Here is a 17,033-nt window from a genome sequence, read left to right as displayed (position 1 = left end):
TAATAGATTACAATTCTAAAATGCGAACTAAGTTAATTAACTAAGACAATTAATCTCTCCAATACGCCAGTTAAGCAACGCCAACGAAAACGGTACTTTTAATAATGTAACGTTTCGCTATCGTAATTGTTCAATATGGGCGAACGTACCCTATGACTAGATTGGTTTTATCGTTAAGAAAGAAAAGGAGCCATTGACTGTCGTACGCTCACTTTGTCGGCGTGAAAACCTTCAATTTTATTTGCCGACTACGGTAAAGAAATTTACTAAGATGCTTTCAAAGCTATTGTTTTTGCCCATTTATTATATGCCCATTTGTTCCTTGAGCCGTAATTGTTTCTCTTAAGGCTTGTAAGGATTCCTTCAAAATTAATGGCAACTTCATTCAGTAAATTTCGATTTTCGTCCATTGTCAATATTTATGTCCTAGGTTGAAGTACCTTTATTACACACAATGTACTTCTGAACGTTTTGGCGAAGTATTTTTAGAATGTAAACCTCAATTGGTATTTAATAAAGCTATTTTTGACCAAATATCTAACGATTTGATGTCTAATACTTTTGGAATGTTCTCGAGTCGCTGTTTGTCCTGTGTATTCAAAGTCTTACCTCGACTAAAATCATTTTCTTCTGAGTATTCTCAACATTTTGGGTCCCGGAGCTTTCGTTGACTTGTTCTCTCGTGGGAAACCTCAGTTTATTTTGAAGGGTTAAGATGAAAATATTTACTTCGTGCGCATATTTTAGTCGAAAAACTTTGCAGACCAAGGTACGCGCACCAGCTGAAAAAAAATTGGCGGGAAAATTCCCGCCGTTTTAGATCGGTTCGAAGCGTGACCCTAGAGCATAAAAACAGCTATGGGGATTTAGTCGACTACGAACCGAATAGAGGGGGAAAATTATCTTAACCGTCTGCATCCTATATTGGAGATAATGAAGAGCGGTGGCCATGTAGCAGACATGGCAATTTCGCGGAGGGAAAAAAGAAAGAAGAGCTAATGATGTTATCGTTCAGGAAGGTTAAGGAAAAAGTGGACTGAGATTGTAGCTATACGTAGCGGCACGTTGGCGTAGGGTTTGTTCGCAGGTTCGAGGCCAAGCTCTGTAACCGGGTGGTGTCCATAGACAAGAACCTTTGCTCCACACGGTCTCTCTCCACCAAGGAGGGAAATGAAGCCTCTGTGTCTAATTACTTGAGCGAACCCTTTCCCGAGTAAATCTATTTTTAGGAACAGGTTTTTCTCGCGAAAAGTACCATGTTTTCCTTGAGGCTGAGATAACTTTGTTTTGATCGACTTTTATAACTGTGAGCGTGCCGAATCTCCCACGGGAGGTGTTCTATAAATAATTAGTATCACCCAACTAGTGGACTAATGCAAATAAAGCATTTTGATTGGCTACGCTACTAGAAGACCATTAGTAATAGTCCTCGAGTATCGAAAAACGTGACGCTTTCTTTCGTTTTTTTATTCCGGCCAAATAAATATTTCTTCAACTTGAAGACCGAACGGGCCACGGTTCGCCCTCAATGGCCACGCCTTCATGGGCTATTGACCCGTAGCCCTTGCAGGCTGCGGGTCTAATTGTTAAATATACTTGAGGAAAGGGTTGACTCCTATGCCAAGTATGGGAGATGGAGGCCCCCCCCCCCCCTTGAGGAGCTCCTGCTCCACCCAAGTGTATAAATGGGAATCGGCAGTGTACTCCTGAGGGTAAACCTGGTGTGGATTAGAATTCCGCTTGGGAGGGGGGGGGGGGGAATGCTTCATGTTAACCTGAGACACCCAGGAGTTATCAGTATGTAAATTCTCCTCGCAATTTCAAACACTGTCCCGTTCAAAAAGCATTGAGACTGGAGATTACTATTAGTTAAGGGAAGATACTTTGATATAACACCAAATTCTCATGACTAGCAAACAAAGAAATGTATGGCACTAGTTAGGAGAATGAACTTTTTGATCGTGAGAGTAAAGTTTAAAGCTCCTGTCGTGCGAGCCCTCTATTGCTCTTGTCAGAAGCCCATGGTGAGGGGCACAACTCCTCTGCTAAACCTATGTCACGTCATTTTTAAAGACCGATCTATTTTTAGACTACCATTTCCGCAAAAAAAAGGCACTTCCGGTTTGTTGCCGCTATGACGTAAAGTTAATTGCTTGTGATTGGTCATCGGGTTCCCGCGGGAGTCTCATTTGCGGGAAATTCAAACTTCTGTGAAAACGCTGTGATAGGAATATATGGCTGTTGTTCGCTCCGCTAGTCAAGGGTTCATGGTCTTGTGCGACTTTGTGTTTTAACTACACGTGTTAGGGCTGCTTGGCGGCTTCTTGAACGCAGGATGAAATTTTATTTGGTGGTGGTTTTTTTTAGTCAGTACTGATTGTGTAAACTGTTCAAATCAACAAAGCAAAATTCCAGATCCCCCCTTTCGGAAATTCAATAAGCAAAATGGTTGAATGACTCGGTCATGATTTGCAAAATTTAGCTAACTTGGCTCGCGCTCGCCACTTCATGTACGTGATTCTACAGGATTCAGTTGGTTCTCACTCGTGTAGTGTTTCTTACAATAAACAATCTTTTACGCAAAACATAAGTTGCTTCATTTTATTACGTCTTTTATCTTGTCATTTCAATGCATATCGGGATTGGATTAATGTAAGTCCAGCGTTGCACATTGAAATTGGTTTGTCTCTCACCACAACGAGTCAAAGAAGCACACAACGGAGACATTTCAAACACGAGACAGGAGTTCCTTCTTCTGTCTCCTCAAAGCCCTCCTCCAGGTCGTACCTCACATGTGGCTTCACTGAAGGTATCAAAGGAACCCGATCGTGACAATCTCCAGTCATGACTTCCTTTCCTGAGACAAAAGTAGATATTTAAATTGTGAGTGAAAATGCTTTCCTGCCACTTAGTGTAAATAAGTCTAAATTGAAAAGAAAAAAGGCGAGATCTCTCAAACACATTTATTTTCTCTTTACTTCATGGGTCGTTCCCACTTAAGAGCTTCAGTAAGGGCCATTAATGCAAACACACTTATTTCATAATGACAACTGGCTGGAGCGTAGACCAGTCTTCTATTTCCGAAAGAAACCGAGAGGTTAAAACAGGGACATCAAAGAACAACTCCAGCCAATGGTCATAGCGGGATTTGAACTCGGGAGTTTCGATTGCAAGAAAGACGCCTAAACCACTCGATCGACTCCCTTTCAACCTCAATCGCTCGAGCCGCAGCTCGAGATTCCAAAAATGGTTCTCTTTGTGACACACCCTCGACGTTAACAGGCAATACACTAAAAAGAAAACGAAACAAATGATATTTGTAATTTCTCCCCAAGTATTACACCATTTGTTTGTGAATTTTAGTTCAACCTGTGATACCCCACTGCTTATATCACTTCTTAAAAATAGGAAAGTATCCACAACTGCTTACACCCACCCTTTGGGTTTTCTTTGGTCTCTTCTATTTCCCATTCAACATGGGCATCTATGTATCCGGACGGACTGCAGCTTAGACCATTGTCAAACTTGTCGATCATCTGAGCTTCATACAATAATTGGTTCTTTGGCACTGCAAGATGACTGCCTGCGCTTGTATGGTACAACGTCCTCTGTGCGTAACTTTCAGCACCCTCGGGTAACGGTCTCTCCACGAACTTTACCATGGCACTTCGTTCGCAGAAGTTTTCAGTTACATCCCCACTTTCTCTATGTCCTGAATTTAATGGTGATTGCCCATTTTTTTCCTCCTGTTTACTTGTTTTAAATACGCTGGCCGCTGTCTTCGGGAAGCTGGTGTGAATCTCCGAGTGGAGCTTTTCAATGGATTCGGAGTTCAAGATTTCTTCAGATGACAGTAAGCCTATGAGAGAAGCATTCTTTCGTTTCACTTTAGTTGCTTTCGCTTCAGCAACTTTTAGTCAAATAACCGTCGTCGTTTTTTAAACTTCCTAACGTGAAATGGAGAAATTGTGCAGATCTCGAGTAAAGGAAGAAAAGTTTTCTCTTTTCTCGATTACTAAAGAACGTACGGCTTAAAGCAATTTTATTCATGGATAGTTGCAAGGCAAAGATTTCACCTCAGGAAAAAATCCCATTAATGAGAATTTATATTATTTCCATGCTCATATCAATTTTCATAGGGCGCTTTCCATTCGATCAAAAATCTCGGGGAAAAAACGGGTAACGAATCGTATGGAACGGAAATATTCCGGAAAAAAAGTCGGAAATTTGGGTATACGACGCGAATTGGCCCTAAAGTTCCTGAATTCCGGAACAAACGGAAAATCCCTTCCATTGGTTCATTCCTCGTCTTGCGATGTTTACATTTTGGGGCAATACTCGTTGATGTGATTGGTCCTACTCGCCACACAAAATCGAAGTTTTTAACGAAAACTTCGGGCCAAATGGAAAGCGCCTATAAGCTAACTATTATCGTATTGGGATATTAACCGTTTGAGGTTACGCTCCCTCCCCTCCTCGGTACCTGGCAACATGGAGTGGAAGGTCGGCGACCCGCTGTCCACAGGATCGACTACTGCCCTTGTTCGCCAAACATTCGGAGAATCGGCATCAAATGATTCCTCTTCCCAAATGGTGTCACATTGGGAAACAAGTCTAGTTTGGCTGACTTCATTCTCTCCTGGAACACCAACTCCATACGTGAAGGAATGGAAACAATATACGGGACTTTTCGTCGGTGGGCTTTTGTCTGGACTTGTACCGCCAACATGAAATGTGGTGCTGGTGATTGTGCCCGAAGGGGTGTCAAACTCAACACCTGTCAATCAAAAAAGGAACATCAATATTATCGTTAAACCTGGTTTGAAATACCCAACGGGCCTTTTATTAGTTTCGTCGTCCGCTGGCGTGAACTACTCATTTTGCAGAAATACTTGAACATACTGACGATGGATAGCGAGAATATCTTTCAAAAAGCGCTCCTTTTGCGATTATTTTCTTGAATAGGACGATTAGAATCAAGCTAAAACGACCGTAAACGAAATTTGTAAATTTCATATAAATCCTTGTAATCAAAATTATGCAAATTCCCGCGAAATGCGAAATTTCAAGCGACATGAGGAAATTTCCGTATATCCAATTTTCAGACGGTGTGCCTTGTGCAATGATCTAATTTTCCGTTGAGTGAATGATATCAAAACGACTAAAAATATTTTAAAATTTTTGAAATCTGCCTTTTTGCAGCGGAGTTATAGATGAGGTTTGAATTTGGCCAAAATCCCATACATTCACTGCAATTTATGCCGCGTTTGCTCCCCAACCAAGATGGCGTCAGAAACCTTGAAAAGATGGGGTGCCTGTGAGCTAGCTTGATAGCTAAGTGAAACAAAGCATTTACATTTTTTTGGTTCAATAGATAAAATAACTGGAAATGTAAGTTACTCTAACTGGACGCAAAAGCAATTATGAACAGAGATAAATGAAGTGACTTAAAGAGAGTAACAACGCAATATTGAAAAAATGACCGACAAACTAAACGATGAATATCCACAAAACGCTAGCTGACAAAAACTTATTTAGTGACTATAAAGTAAGAATTTAAAGTAGACTAATAACTAGAACTGTCCTAAATAAAACGCAACCTAATCTGGACAGAACTTGAAGTTGGAGGTATCCTAAATAAATAGCACAATGCAAAATATAAAAGTGACAACTTTAACAATAAAAGAGCTGAAATAAGGTCGATAAATGAACGAAAAACTGAACCTACAAGGAAGAAAAAAGTTAAACGGATGAAACTGAAGAACAAGAAAACTACTGCTTTACGCAGACAAATTCGGCAGCAAAGTAAATTTTTCGTGTTCACAAGTTTCATTTCAGACTCTCGTTTGAAACTTAGTTTACAAACGTACCACAGTGGCATGTGTAGTGTATTGATAGTACAGAGTCTGTGTTCTTTATACCTGTCATTTTCCGGCCCTCTCGATTTGGGGACTTTCTTGTTCTCCGTCTAATTTCAGCGCGCTCATCTTTGTCGTCTCGAGCTTCGGAAAATTTAAGTTTCTTCGTCGACTCCGTGGCACCCACGTAGAGCTCATTTTCGTTTTCATCACGTTCTTGGTACCCGTTGATACTCAAGAAGTTGTTTGCCGTTCTTCGTGCTTCTGTGGTCGAACTCTTAAAAGATGCGACGAAGGGCGGGGAGACGTAGACATTCTCCATCGCTGGAGCTTCGTTATACTGACCCATGTTCTCAATTTCGGCAGACCGCAAACATTAAAATTCTGACCACAGAACTGGATAACCTGAACAGGTAATCAAGGCGAGGGTGTGCAGCTTTCTGAATAAACAGTGCATGTGAAGTTTTACGGCCTTTTTGAGCCCTAAAGTGCTCATTTCCATTTCTTATCATTAGTAGAAAAGAATCATTGTTTAACGGGTTGCTACCAATTTGTTTGTATTCCTTCGTGAAAAGGCAAAAAAAAGGGTTTGTTATTTAATCATTCTTTAGTGCTCGATAGCAAATCAGTTTTACACCGGTTTCTTTCCACAATTGGCTGGTTTCCTCTTGTATTAATAGGCGAGGAGACGGCCGACACCTCAGACTATTGCATTAATGACTGCCGGCCGATGATAGGCGTAATGGACCCATTTCAGTAATTCCCAGTCTAGAGGACAAAACAGCGGTTGTTCTGTCCCCTGAGAGAAACTAACCTTTCAAATGCAACACCGTCAATCTTGTTTTGTCCTCCATATTGGGAATTGATTGAAAGGGGTCTATAAACTCAGAAAGAACACAACCGATGCCATTCCGGCATCAAGAACTATCACGAGAGAATACATATAACGATACATCAGCACCTTCACAAATTTTAGATGGGTTAATGGCAGCTGAAACTGCTAATATTATTTGCATTGCTAATGTCCAAATCAACGCTCTATAAACTTGACTACAAGCGTGAACCGTCGCATTGTCAACGATTTGAAATTTGTTGCAACCCTGTACCTGTCAGTTTCTATCTCCTCATCTTATCACCACGAAAACAGGGGCACCCAACAAGAATATAGTTCAAAACTACTTAAACATACAGTTGTTAAAGGTATTTTGGTATTTAAATGGTAGATACAGGCATATTTTTCTCCCCTTTCGAAAATTTCATGCGGAAAAAAGGCTCCCGAAAATTCTAGGTGACCTTTTTGGGGTAAAAATCCGTTCAAAATGGGCAATTATTCCATTTTTTAGATGTTTGAAAATCCTAGGACAGGCGGACAAGCAAGAAATTTTACCACAAATGTTCCGAAAATTCTATATCTCAAATCGTCTTCCGAACAGATATTTTCCGAAAATTGACGTTGGGTGGCCCCTGACGAAAACAATGGCAATGAACCTCGTCAAGAAGAGCAATAAACATAAAATAGGGAAAACGAGTTGGTGCAGGCCTGCCGTAGTGGTGGGGGAACTCGCTTCCCACCAAGGTGGCTAGGGTTCAATTCCTCATATAGTCTCGGCTTCATATGTGGGTTGAGTTTGTTGGTTCTCTACTCTCCTCCGAGAGGTTTTTCTCCGGGTACTCCGGTTTTCTCCTCTCCTCAAAAACCAACATTTGATTTGATTTGCGTTATTTGTTGATTTCAGTTTACAGTGTCCCCCAATTAGTGCTCCAGCGCTAGAAGACTAGACACTGAAATAAAGCTGTTTTTTTCCCGCCTGTCCCCTCTCTCCTTATCCCTATTTAGCCCCCACCAGCCACCCCACCAGCTTAGGATACACTTTGCAACTCTTACATGGACAATAAGCTTCATAGTGTGCCAGCTGCGGATTTGGCGGGAAATTCTAAACTCTTGCAATCAATCGCAGATATTTCATGTTTCTTTATGTTATAGTCCAGTCTTCATTGTAACTAAGCGCTGTTTTTTGCTTAATTTACATTCATGTTGAAAATCGTATGATTGACAGAGTCATGGGGAAAACAAAGCTCATTAAAGGAGCTGGAAAAAGGACAAGGAGCAGCTCGGAGGAAGAGGTGAGGTGTTTTACATCCGATCGGTTGACAAAAAAACTTCGTTTCATTGATTGATTATGCTGCATGAAGTTTAACATTTTCACCCCCTTTTCTTTGTTAGGAAAGAGGTCCAGTGCAACAGAACCTAAAAAGTTATTTCGGAAAGGTATAGTACTTACAATTATTAAGCTTCAAATAGAACTCTGCATGGTTATCTCGCCGTTTTACGAAGCTACAATTGTAGCGTCAGCTCTTCAAATGAGTGATATGCACGGAATTAACTAAGATATCTTCCAAGCTAAAACAGTAAGACTATGGTGGCATCACCCCTTTAACAGACATCGCTATGAGACAGTCATGGATATATCACTATGTCCACTAACCAGAGTGTAAAATATAAAATTTCACGTTAAATGCTTCTTACACGCCTTTACGTAGATGTGCTGAGAGTGTGCACATTCATGCTTACTGAGATCTTCGAAGAGACGGAAACCGTAGAGCATTGACTTATCCACCAGGCCCCAGTTGTTTGAGGACGGTGCCTACTAATGCAAAGGTACATGTATTTTTGCCCCGGTTTATGATTATGCAGGAAACGGAGATCTTAACAAGTGTTATTGAAATCCAAAAAGAAAATTGTGGGTAACCACGCATTTTTCAAAGATAATTGATGAATAATGTTTGTAAAAAGCTTCAAAATACAAATCAATTTATGGCGTTCTTTCTCAAATTTAAGCTTAATTATTTCTCAAAAATGCATGGTTAGCCCCAATTTTCTTTTTGGTGACCAAGAGTACTTACTAAGATCTACTTTCTCTGGATAGTTTTAAATCATGCAAAAATATCCTGTATTAGTAAGCATCACTGATAGGAAACCCGAGTATCTAGAGATGCGCAGTAGGTATGCACAATAACAATAGTAGGCACCGTCCTTAAACCATGGATAGCGCTATCCGTCACATAAATCACTATCCACTGGATAACTTAATCGGTTTTGCTAGTGTTTATCCGCTAGATAGTGATTTATCTGGTGGATAGCACTATCCATCGTTTGAACAACTGGGGCCAGATGCTAAAATAAGTAAGTAAAATATAACATTTTAAGTGTCAGTCTTACATAGTGTAGGTGCGTCAATAATGGGGCAGCAGGTACAAAACACAGGTCATTGTTTTACCAATACAAGGTGTTGCAATGTGTCAATCAATCTTCCACCAGGCTTATTATTTGTATCAAGTCCATTCATCAATAGTTCTAGATTTTGATTTAAAGTGATTTGACTACTGAACTTATGTGGTGAGCTTATGCTTATGGTGGCAGTGGAGTAGGTGGTTTAGGACCCTGCTAGAGTCTTAGAGAGAGAAAGAGAGTACAATGTCCAACTTGGAAGAAACTACACCCCCTTTGCCATCTCAGCAGAGCGTCATAATGCAAGCTGCTGGACCCTTATACAAGGTATCGTGCCGCCAAAACCTCTAGATACCACTACTAACATAGCTGAAAACTGGAAACAGTTCAAACAGATCTGGGAAAATTACGCTATCACCACGAATCTTACTTCACAAACGGAACAGTACACGGTGGCATTATTTCCTTCACTGCCTGGATTCAGATACCATGAAAATCTACAATGGAATGTAGTTCGCCAGTGACACTTGCTGCCGCACCTTTTCCAAATTTATTGAGAAATTTGACAAGTTCACTATGGAAGAAGTCAACAAGACCTATGAATGCTACATCTTTAAAGGGGTAGTATCATGGGATTATCCCTTTTATTGTGACCATAAATTTACTAAATCGATTTTCAGTGACTTTTTCATTCTCAATTTGCTTCTGGATCACCGCAGTGAGATAAAAATGGATCAAATTAATTTTTAAAAGAAAAATGAGCCACACTAAGTTATTACGAAATTTATCCGAGATGCAAGGGGAGTACTTGAAAAGGTCAGCCCGACATTTTCAAATTGTCATCATTTTTTTATGCGTAACCAAAAACACTTAAGAATGGTTTCTGTGAGCTAAAATAGCCATTTTGAAGAAAATTTGGCCATTAATTTTTGTTTGCCATCGGTAAACAGGTCTCCTTTGCTTTCCAGATTTTTACTACAATCCATGACACTGCCCCTTTAACGGATGAAATCAGGGCCAAGATGAATCTATCAATGCATACATTACTGCGCTGCGATCTCTAGCAAAAACGTGTGGATTTTGTGATTGTCTCACTGACAGCCTGTTGAGGGATTGCGCTATTCTCAGGATAAACAAAGACACACTTTGAAACGCTTGTTGCAAGAGAAAAAATTGGATCTGAAAAAGTGCATTGATTTGTGTAGAAGTAGTGAAGCTGTCTCTTTCCAAATTAAAAATATTTCAGGGGCATCTAGTACTACAGATGATGCTCATCGACTAAAAGTACAGCCGACAAAACCTCCATGGAAGCAAAAATATGATAAGAATGCAAAGTGTCACAAGCACCAGAAGCTAAAGATTTGCAAATTCTGCGCTGGAAATCACCCTCTGAAAAAGGAGTTATGTCCTGCATGGCAAAAGCGATGTCAGAAGTGCAATGGAAGGAATCGTTTCACTACGTTTGCTAAAAGGGCCAAGCGAATGGTGTGCACAGGCTTTCTGAGCAACCTGAGCTTGTCTGCGATGAACATGATGACAGCTGTGCGTCTAGTGATTATGAATTCTTCGCCATTATGGCAGTGGAACCATCTATCCATGCAATTGAACTGACATCCGGCATGCAAGAGAAATATACACAGAGATGATGATCAATGACAAGCAAATTAAATTCAGATAGACTGTGGAGCTTCGATAAAAATCATCACTAAATGTCACACCACAGGAAGTCACATAACAGCATCAAATAAAACCCTGAAGATGTGGAATGGAACAGAAATGAAACCCCTTGGAACTACCCACTCAAAAGTCACGAATCCTAAAACTGGAAAGAAGTATTTACTTGAGTTTGTTGTTGTTCCTGATGACTTAACATTGCTGCTAGGTGCACATACAGCACAACAAATGGAGCTTATAACTGTGCATGAAGATCAGTTTGTCTCTACACTTCCTCTGCGAAAGAAATCATGTGAGGACATCCAAGGTATTACAACAGCTCACAAGCTAGTCCGACGCTATCCAGAAGTTTTTGCCAAAGATCTGGGAACCCTACCAGGCACAGGCCACCTGAGAGTTGATGAAAATGCCAAACCTTCCTTAACGCCTTCGCAACGGATCCTGACTGCCCTGAGAGAAGTTCAAAGCTAAACTGGACCGCTTAGAGAATCTAGGGGTACTAGCAAAAGTTGATGAGCCCATGGCATAGGTGAGCAGTGTTGTTATTGCTACAAAGAAGTCAGGTGTCCTAAGAAGATGTATAGATCCGCAACCGTTGAACCAAGTCTTAAAAAGAGAAACAAACCAACTGCCAATCCTAGATGACTTAATGCCAGAGCTGGCTCGAACGAAGATCTTTTCAACTGCTGATCTTACCGCAGGATACTGGCACTGCCTACTTGACGTCCATTGGCTTGACTACCCTCGCTACTCCCTTCAGAAGATACCGGTGGAAAAGACTCCCATTTGGTCTATCATCATAAAGCCGTCTTAGAGATGCCTCGACCTGAAGACGAGCAGAGGCTTAACGAATTTGTCAGTTACTTGTCAAAGTTCTTACCTTGCCTAACAGACCACATGGAGCCTATCCGCCGCCTCACACGGCAAGACAAAGAGTTAAACTGGACGGAAGAGCAAGATAACGTGTTTGAAGCGTCTTGTAACTTGCGATCGTATTCTCACTTGAGAAAATTCGGATGCCACATGAAAATCCGAAGCAACCACAAGCAGCTGGAATCCATCCTGAACAAGTCTCTCACGTGCGCGCCAAAATGCCTTCAAGGTATGATGATGGGACTTCAGAAATATGATTAAGAGGTACAGTATGAGCGTGGCACAATTCTGTACCTGGCCATTACACTCTCCAGGGCTTACCTGCCGACGACCTTACATCTGACTGGAGCTGAATTTGAGAACATCAATGCTGCGGCGTTCCTCCTTGTATCCACAACTACACTCCGAGAAATACAGCAGGCAACTGAGGATGGCGAAATCCTGATCCTGATGCTGCTGATCCTGAAAGCTACCATGTTGCGTGGTTGACCAGATGATTGCAGTCAACCACCAGAACAGACAACCCCCTACTTTAGCGTGAATTGTCAGTACACGACGGTGTGATGTTCCGCGAGCATTGAATTGTAGTTCCTGTCAGCCTATGAAAAGACATGAAACGAAAGCTACATGCCTCACACCTTGGCACAGAAAGCTGTTTACAAAAAGCACAGGAAACCATATTCTGGCCGAACATAACGTTGAATTAAAGGAAATGATCACCACCTGTGAGACCTGTCACAAGTACGAGACCAGCCATCAGAAAGAGTCTCTGATACCACATAAGGTACCCAGTCAACCCTGGGAGTAAGTAGCAGTAGACCTCTTTGAACTAAACAAGAAAAAGTACATGATCACAGAAGATTATTACAGCAATTTCTGGGAGATTGACTGCCTGACAAGTACCACCTCATCAGCTGTAGTTTTGAAGCTGAAGAACCATTTTGCTCACTATGGTTACCCTGATTGTTTGATCAGCGACAATGGTTCTCAGTTCCTGTCATCAGAGTTTCATAAATTCACAAACAATCGGGACTTTGAACACAGAACGAGCTCTCCTGGGAACAGCAAAACCAACGGTAAAGGGGAATCACCAGTGAAAACAGCAAAGAACCTCCTATGCAAAGGCTTGAGTGCCAGGACAGATCCATACATTGCAATTATTGATTACCGCAATACTCCCACACAAGGAATGGAATCAAGTCCTGCTCAACGCCTAATGAATAAGGGAACATTAGAAGAACAATCCTTCCCACAATGACACTATAACATCGAAACTTGACGAAAATGAGAGGCGTCTGAGTGTACACGTAAGTGACAACAAACACACTCAACTCATACATTTTTTCTAGAGACTGAGCCTGGAATACATAAGATGAGAAGCAAGTTCTCAATCTGTGACACCCCCAGCTTCCATTGATAGAAGTATTGATTCCTGCCATTGGTCAGTTAAGTTAACGTTCCCTAGGAGCCACCGCTCTAAGCGGGAGAATGGACATCCAAACATCTTTCAAATGTCTTCGGGAGAAGTGTGCTTCAGTACATTGTAGTTTATTTCTCTCATGGTTATTGTTATCCTTCATCAGTATTCTTATTTTTAGGAAACTTGTCACCTATGGACGACAATAGGCAAGGAAATCAAAAGTGAGTCTCATTGAACTGTTAAACATTAAATGGTACTCTTGCTTTCTACTCGAAAGGTTCATAAATGATTGAGGCACTCCAAATGGGAGCTTTATGTGATTGAAGGGTTTGTTCAACAGGCAAGTGGGGAAGAGTGGCAAAAGCTGACAATACTGTTGGTTTTGTTGTGCAATCGTATTGAAAAAAAGAATTCAGCAAAATTATCTTGGATAAAGAATAATACTTACTATATGACTGCCATTAAGAATTCAAGTTGCTGCTATGGGGTCTGTCTGAAAATAGCTAGAAGTCATGTTCATGGCAGGGAGTGGGTGGGGGGATTCCCAGTCCACTGCCCTTAGTGAAAGTCTTGTGACTATTATTTCAGCAATTACTGCAATAATATTGTTGAAAATATGTGCACAAGTTCTCAATATGATAAGCTGCAGTAATAGTACAAAATTCTTTGCTAATTGTGTGGAGTTTGGGACACCAAAAAATAATTATTTATGGACCAATCACATAAAAGACCCAAAACAAAGATATGAGCAAAAGAAATACAGTGACTTGTAAACATATGTTATCTAGATCAACAGTATTACTCCCTGTAAGCAGTAATATAAACTAAAGTTAATGCATGCATATTTTGTAAACTATCTAAGAATAATAAGTTGACAACTATTGTATGTAAATGATATAATAACACTGATTTTGTTATTAATAACAATACCAATGAAATGTAGAAACAGGAGTTGTTTGTGCAACACTAGCTAGTAGGGGTCAGTTTTAGGATATGGGTCAGTTCTTTGATACTGTATGTTCATTTTTTTCACATTACCTCTTTTTATCTGCTTTTAGGACCTGCAAAGAGAAAGAGCCTAAAACTATCAACCAAAAAGGTAGACCCTTATGGCATGACTATTTCAGGGGTGAGGGGTGAAGGGGATGAAAACTGAAACAACCCAAACCTTTACAAAATTGCTAACCTTAGGCCTAAGCGTTATCTAAAGCATATTGTTTAGGCCTAAGGTTAGCATTTTTGTTAAGGTTTGGGTTATTTCAGCTCTTGTACCTTTCACCCCCTACCACCGCCCCCTTCACCCCTCACCCCCGGAATAGTCATGCTGGTCCCTCAGAGCTTGGCTGCACTAGAGCAAACACACTTGCGTTAGTCAGCTGATTTGTTATTGACAATCACCAGACTGTTCATCAAAGCATACAATACCAGTACTTGATGATAGTTTAGGGGAAAAGAATCCCTGGTGCCTTGTTGGCAAATTATAACTTTTTGTTTAATGTTTCAGGAGAGTGAGGTCAAGAATAAAAGTCCTCCTCTTGGTTCAGGGAAAAAAGTCAGTATTGAATCTGCTTTTGGCAATAGTGATCAATCAGCTACCTCATTACAAAAGGGACAAAATAACATTAAACTAAAGGAATTTACAAAGATCTTGGAACAAAATAGGAACTTAAAGGAACTGGTCTCAGCACCTAAGGAAAGTGCCCAGCTCACACCTGATAACAAGCATGATCAAAACAATTCACCAATAGTGCTTGCTGGAGAAGATGATGACTTGATTCCACCAACGCCATCTCCTGGGGGACTACAGAGTTTCATAAATTTCATTGGCCACAAGTCTTCCCTTTCAACCAATATTTCACAGACACTTGGCTCTAATTTAAAAGATGCTTCGCTGGCAGAGACATCAGAGCATGGATTTTTAGAACCTGTTTTATCAAAAGAGACCTGTTCTCTGTCTACACTCACCACCAGCAGAAAGAAGTACAAACTCTCTAGAAAACCAAGCCGTCCAAAGTTTCTATCCAGTCCTCTGAAGAAACATGACATTTTTGGATCCAAGCCTCTTCTAAGAAACAAGGCACAATTGAAACAGGACACAGAGCAGCTTGACCAAAGAGAATCAAGCTGTGTTGATAGTTCATCAAAATTCTGTGTTCTGACGACCAGAATGAAAAGATCCCCTGCAAAAGGATCTTCTCCAGTGAAGAAAAGATTGCAAATAGGAGTTTCCTCATCCATGAAGGTATTGCAAGTTCTAACTCTTTCTTTCAATGCTTTATTGAGGCCTGTCAAGGGGTTTTGTTTGCTGACATTGAGAATTTTCCCTATCAAACAAGACTGGCTGGAATAAAAAAAACAAGTGCTTAAGTGAAATCAGAACTTTTCTTTTGGAAAGCCTCTTGATTGAGGCTAGCCCGACCTACATGTAAGGCTTTAAAAGGTAATAAAATTAGTAGGCCTTTAAATTGTACAAACACACTTCCCCTGTTAAAAGTAACAACAACAACAAAGAAAAAGACTTGATCCCTGTAACATTTCATCCATTTTATTCAACATCAACTAGTTAAATTAAACTCCTCAGTGACTTGGTTATGTTGGGTTCACAATAATTTACTGTGCCTTCAACTTGCATTTTAACTTGATGCTAGATGAATATGTCAGGCTTGCTTGCTTTTACTCTAAAACAGTAGAGATGATGAATAACTTTCTTGCAGGATTCTGTTAAAAATGACCTGTGGAAAACTCTGGACGAATGTTCACACAGTAGTTACTTCAACAAAGAACTGAGGCAGCATACATTGCACTCAGAACAAATATGCTACCCCATTGAAAACGGTTATACGGAAGAGAGGAGTCTAATGAATGAGTATATCTCTGGCACCAGTTTAGAGAACTGTTTAATCCGTGGAATGGCAGTGGGTTCAGGTCAACAACCATTTGAGGAAGCCATAGGGAACTGTGAAGAAAAGATAATAAAAAGCAATGAATATAGCATCAACAATTATGCCCTAAATGCAGCTGTACATGATATAGGGCAATTCAACTCTCCAGTCAAAACAGATCCGTTGCAGATGACAGAGTTTAGCAAGTCTGCAGAGACACCACTTTCCAAGGCAATGATGAATTCTTCTGTAGATAGTATTGGTGATTCTAATGAAGTAGAAAGCTTATTGGAAGGAGTGGAGTGGTCACCTATGATCATTTGCTCCAATAACCAGTACCATGGCAGGTATGACGCCTTGAACTTTTGCCTTGGGTATCTAAATTTTAGGTTTACATGAAGTTAAATGCAATTTAACTAAGTTAACAACTAGGAGAAACTGCGGTCAATTGTTGTCAGTGGGTTAAATGTTGTATTTGCGCCTGTGATGGCTTATTTATCTGTGTGTTGGGAAGAAGGAGCATTTTTTGTGGAGCATCCCCCCTTCCCCCCGCACTCTACTTTCCTTTGTTTATTACTGTAACGGGTGCCCATCTTCTTAGGGGTACCAGGGCCTCATGGCTGGGTTGTCAGGTTTTGCTAGCCCTTGGTACAGTCTCCATCTTGGAGCTGGCTGCCAATAGTGGAACGTCCAGAATGTTTCACGCACCCAACCTCCACTTATCAATGCAATTGTTAATGCATTGCTATAATGTACTTTAAACATTCCCTTCCAGAAAGTGCACTTATAGGTTTTACCCTGTCTAATGCCAGACGATTTTAGCCATTAACAGGAATCTTTTGGAGAAAAAGAGTTAGCGGCATCTAGGTCCACTCAAAAACTGTGTTCCCATTTAACCTTCCCTCTCTCACACACACCTTAAGGGCCACCTTCAACTGACAGGCTTTTCGGCCGTTTGTTTTTGTTATGGAAATTTGCATTGCTTATCATAACGATCTGATTGGATGAATTTCAGCATTGACAGGATCTTCATATATGAAAATTGTTCCATGGCACACACTATGTGTCAGTTGAAGCCTTTAAAAGATTTTACTCTG

The 17,033-nt window shown here is 40.6% G+C and overlaps 1 protein-coding gene across 1 annotated transcript in view; it reads left to right on the top strand.

Annotated features, from left to right (window-relative positions):
* The first annotated feature begins 7,764 nt into the window (after positions 1 to 7,764).
* The window catches only part of LOC137975514 (DNA replication ATP-dependent helicase/nuclease DNA2-like), a 26,845-nt gene continuing 17,576 nt past the window's right edge, over positions 7,765 to 17,033 (top strand). Inside the window, exons 1-6 of the mRNA XM_068822624.1 lie at positions 7,765 to 7,982; positions 8,083 to 8,127; positions 13,233 to 13,275; positions 14,113 to 14,153; positions 14,559 to 15,296; positions 15,769 to 16,283. Coding sequence (XP_068678725.1) covers positions 7,905 to 7,982; positions 8,083 to 8,127; positions 13,233 to 13,275; positions 14,113 to 14,153; positions 14,559 to 15,296; positions 15,769 to 16,283 — 1,460 coding nt within the window. The 5' untranslated portion in view covers positions 7,765 to 7,904. The remainder of the gene's footprint in view (positions 7,983 to 8,082; positions 8,128 to 13,232; positions 13,276 to 14,112; positions 14,154 to 14,558; positions 15,297 to 15,768; positions 16,284 to 17,033) is intronic.

This window comes from Montipora foliosa, chromosome 11, assembly GCF_036669935.1.
Source record: "Montipora foliosa isolate CH-2021 chromosome 11, ASM3666993v2, whole genome shotgun sequence".
In the NCBI taxonomy this organism is placed as follows: Eukaryota; Metazoa; Cnidaria; class Anthozoa; order Scleractinia; family Acroporidae; genus Montipora; species Montipora foliosa.
Note: the sequence above shows the minus strand (reverse complement) of the source record. Positions and strands in the feature narration are given on the sequence as shown.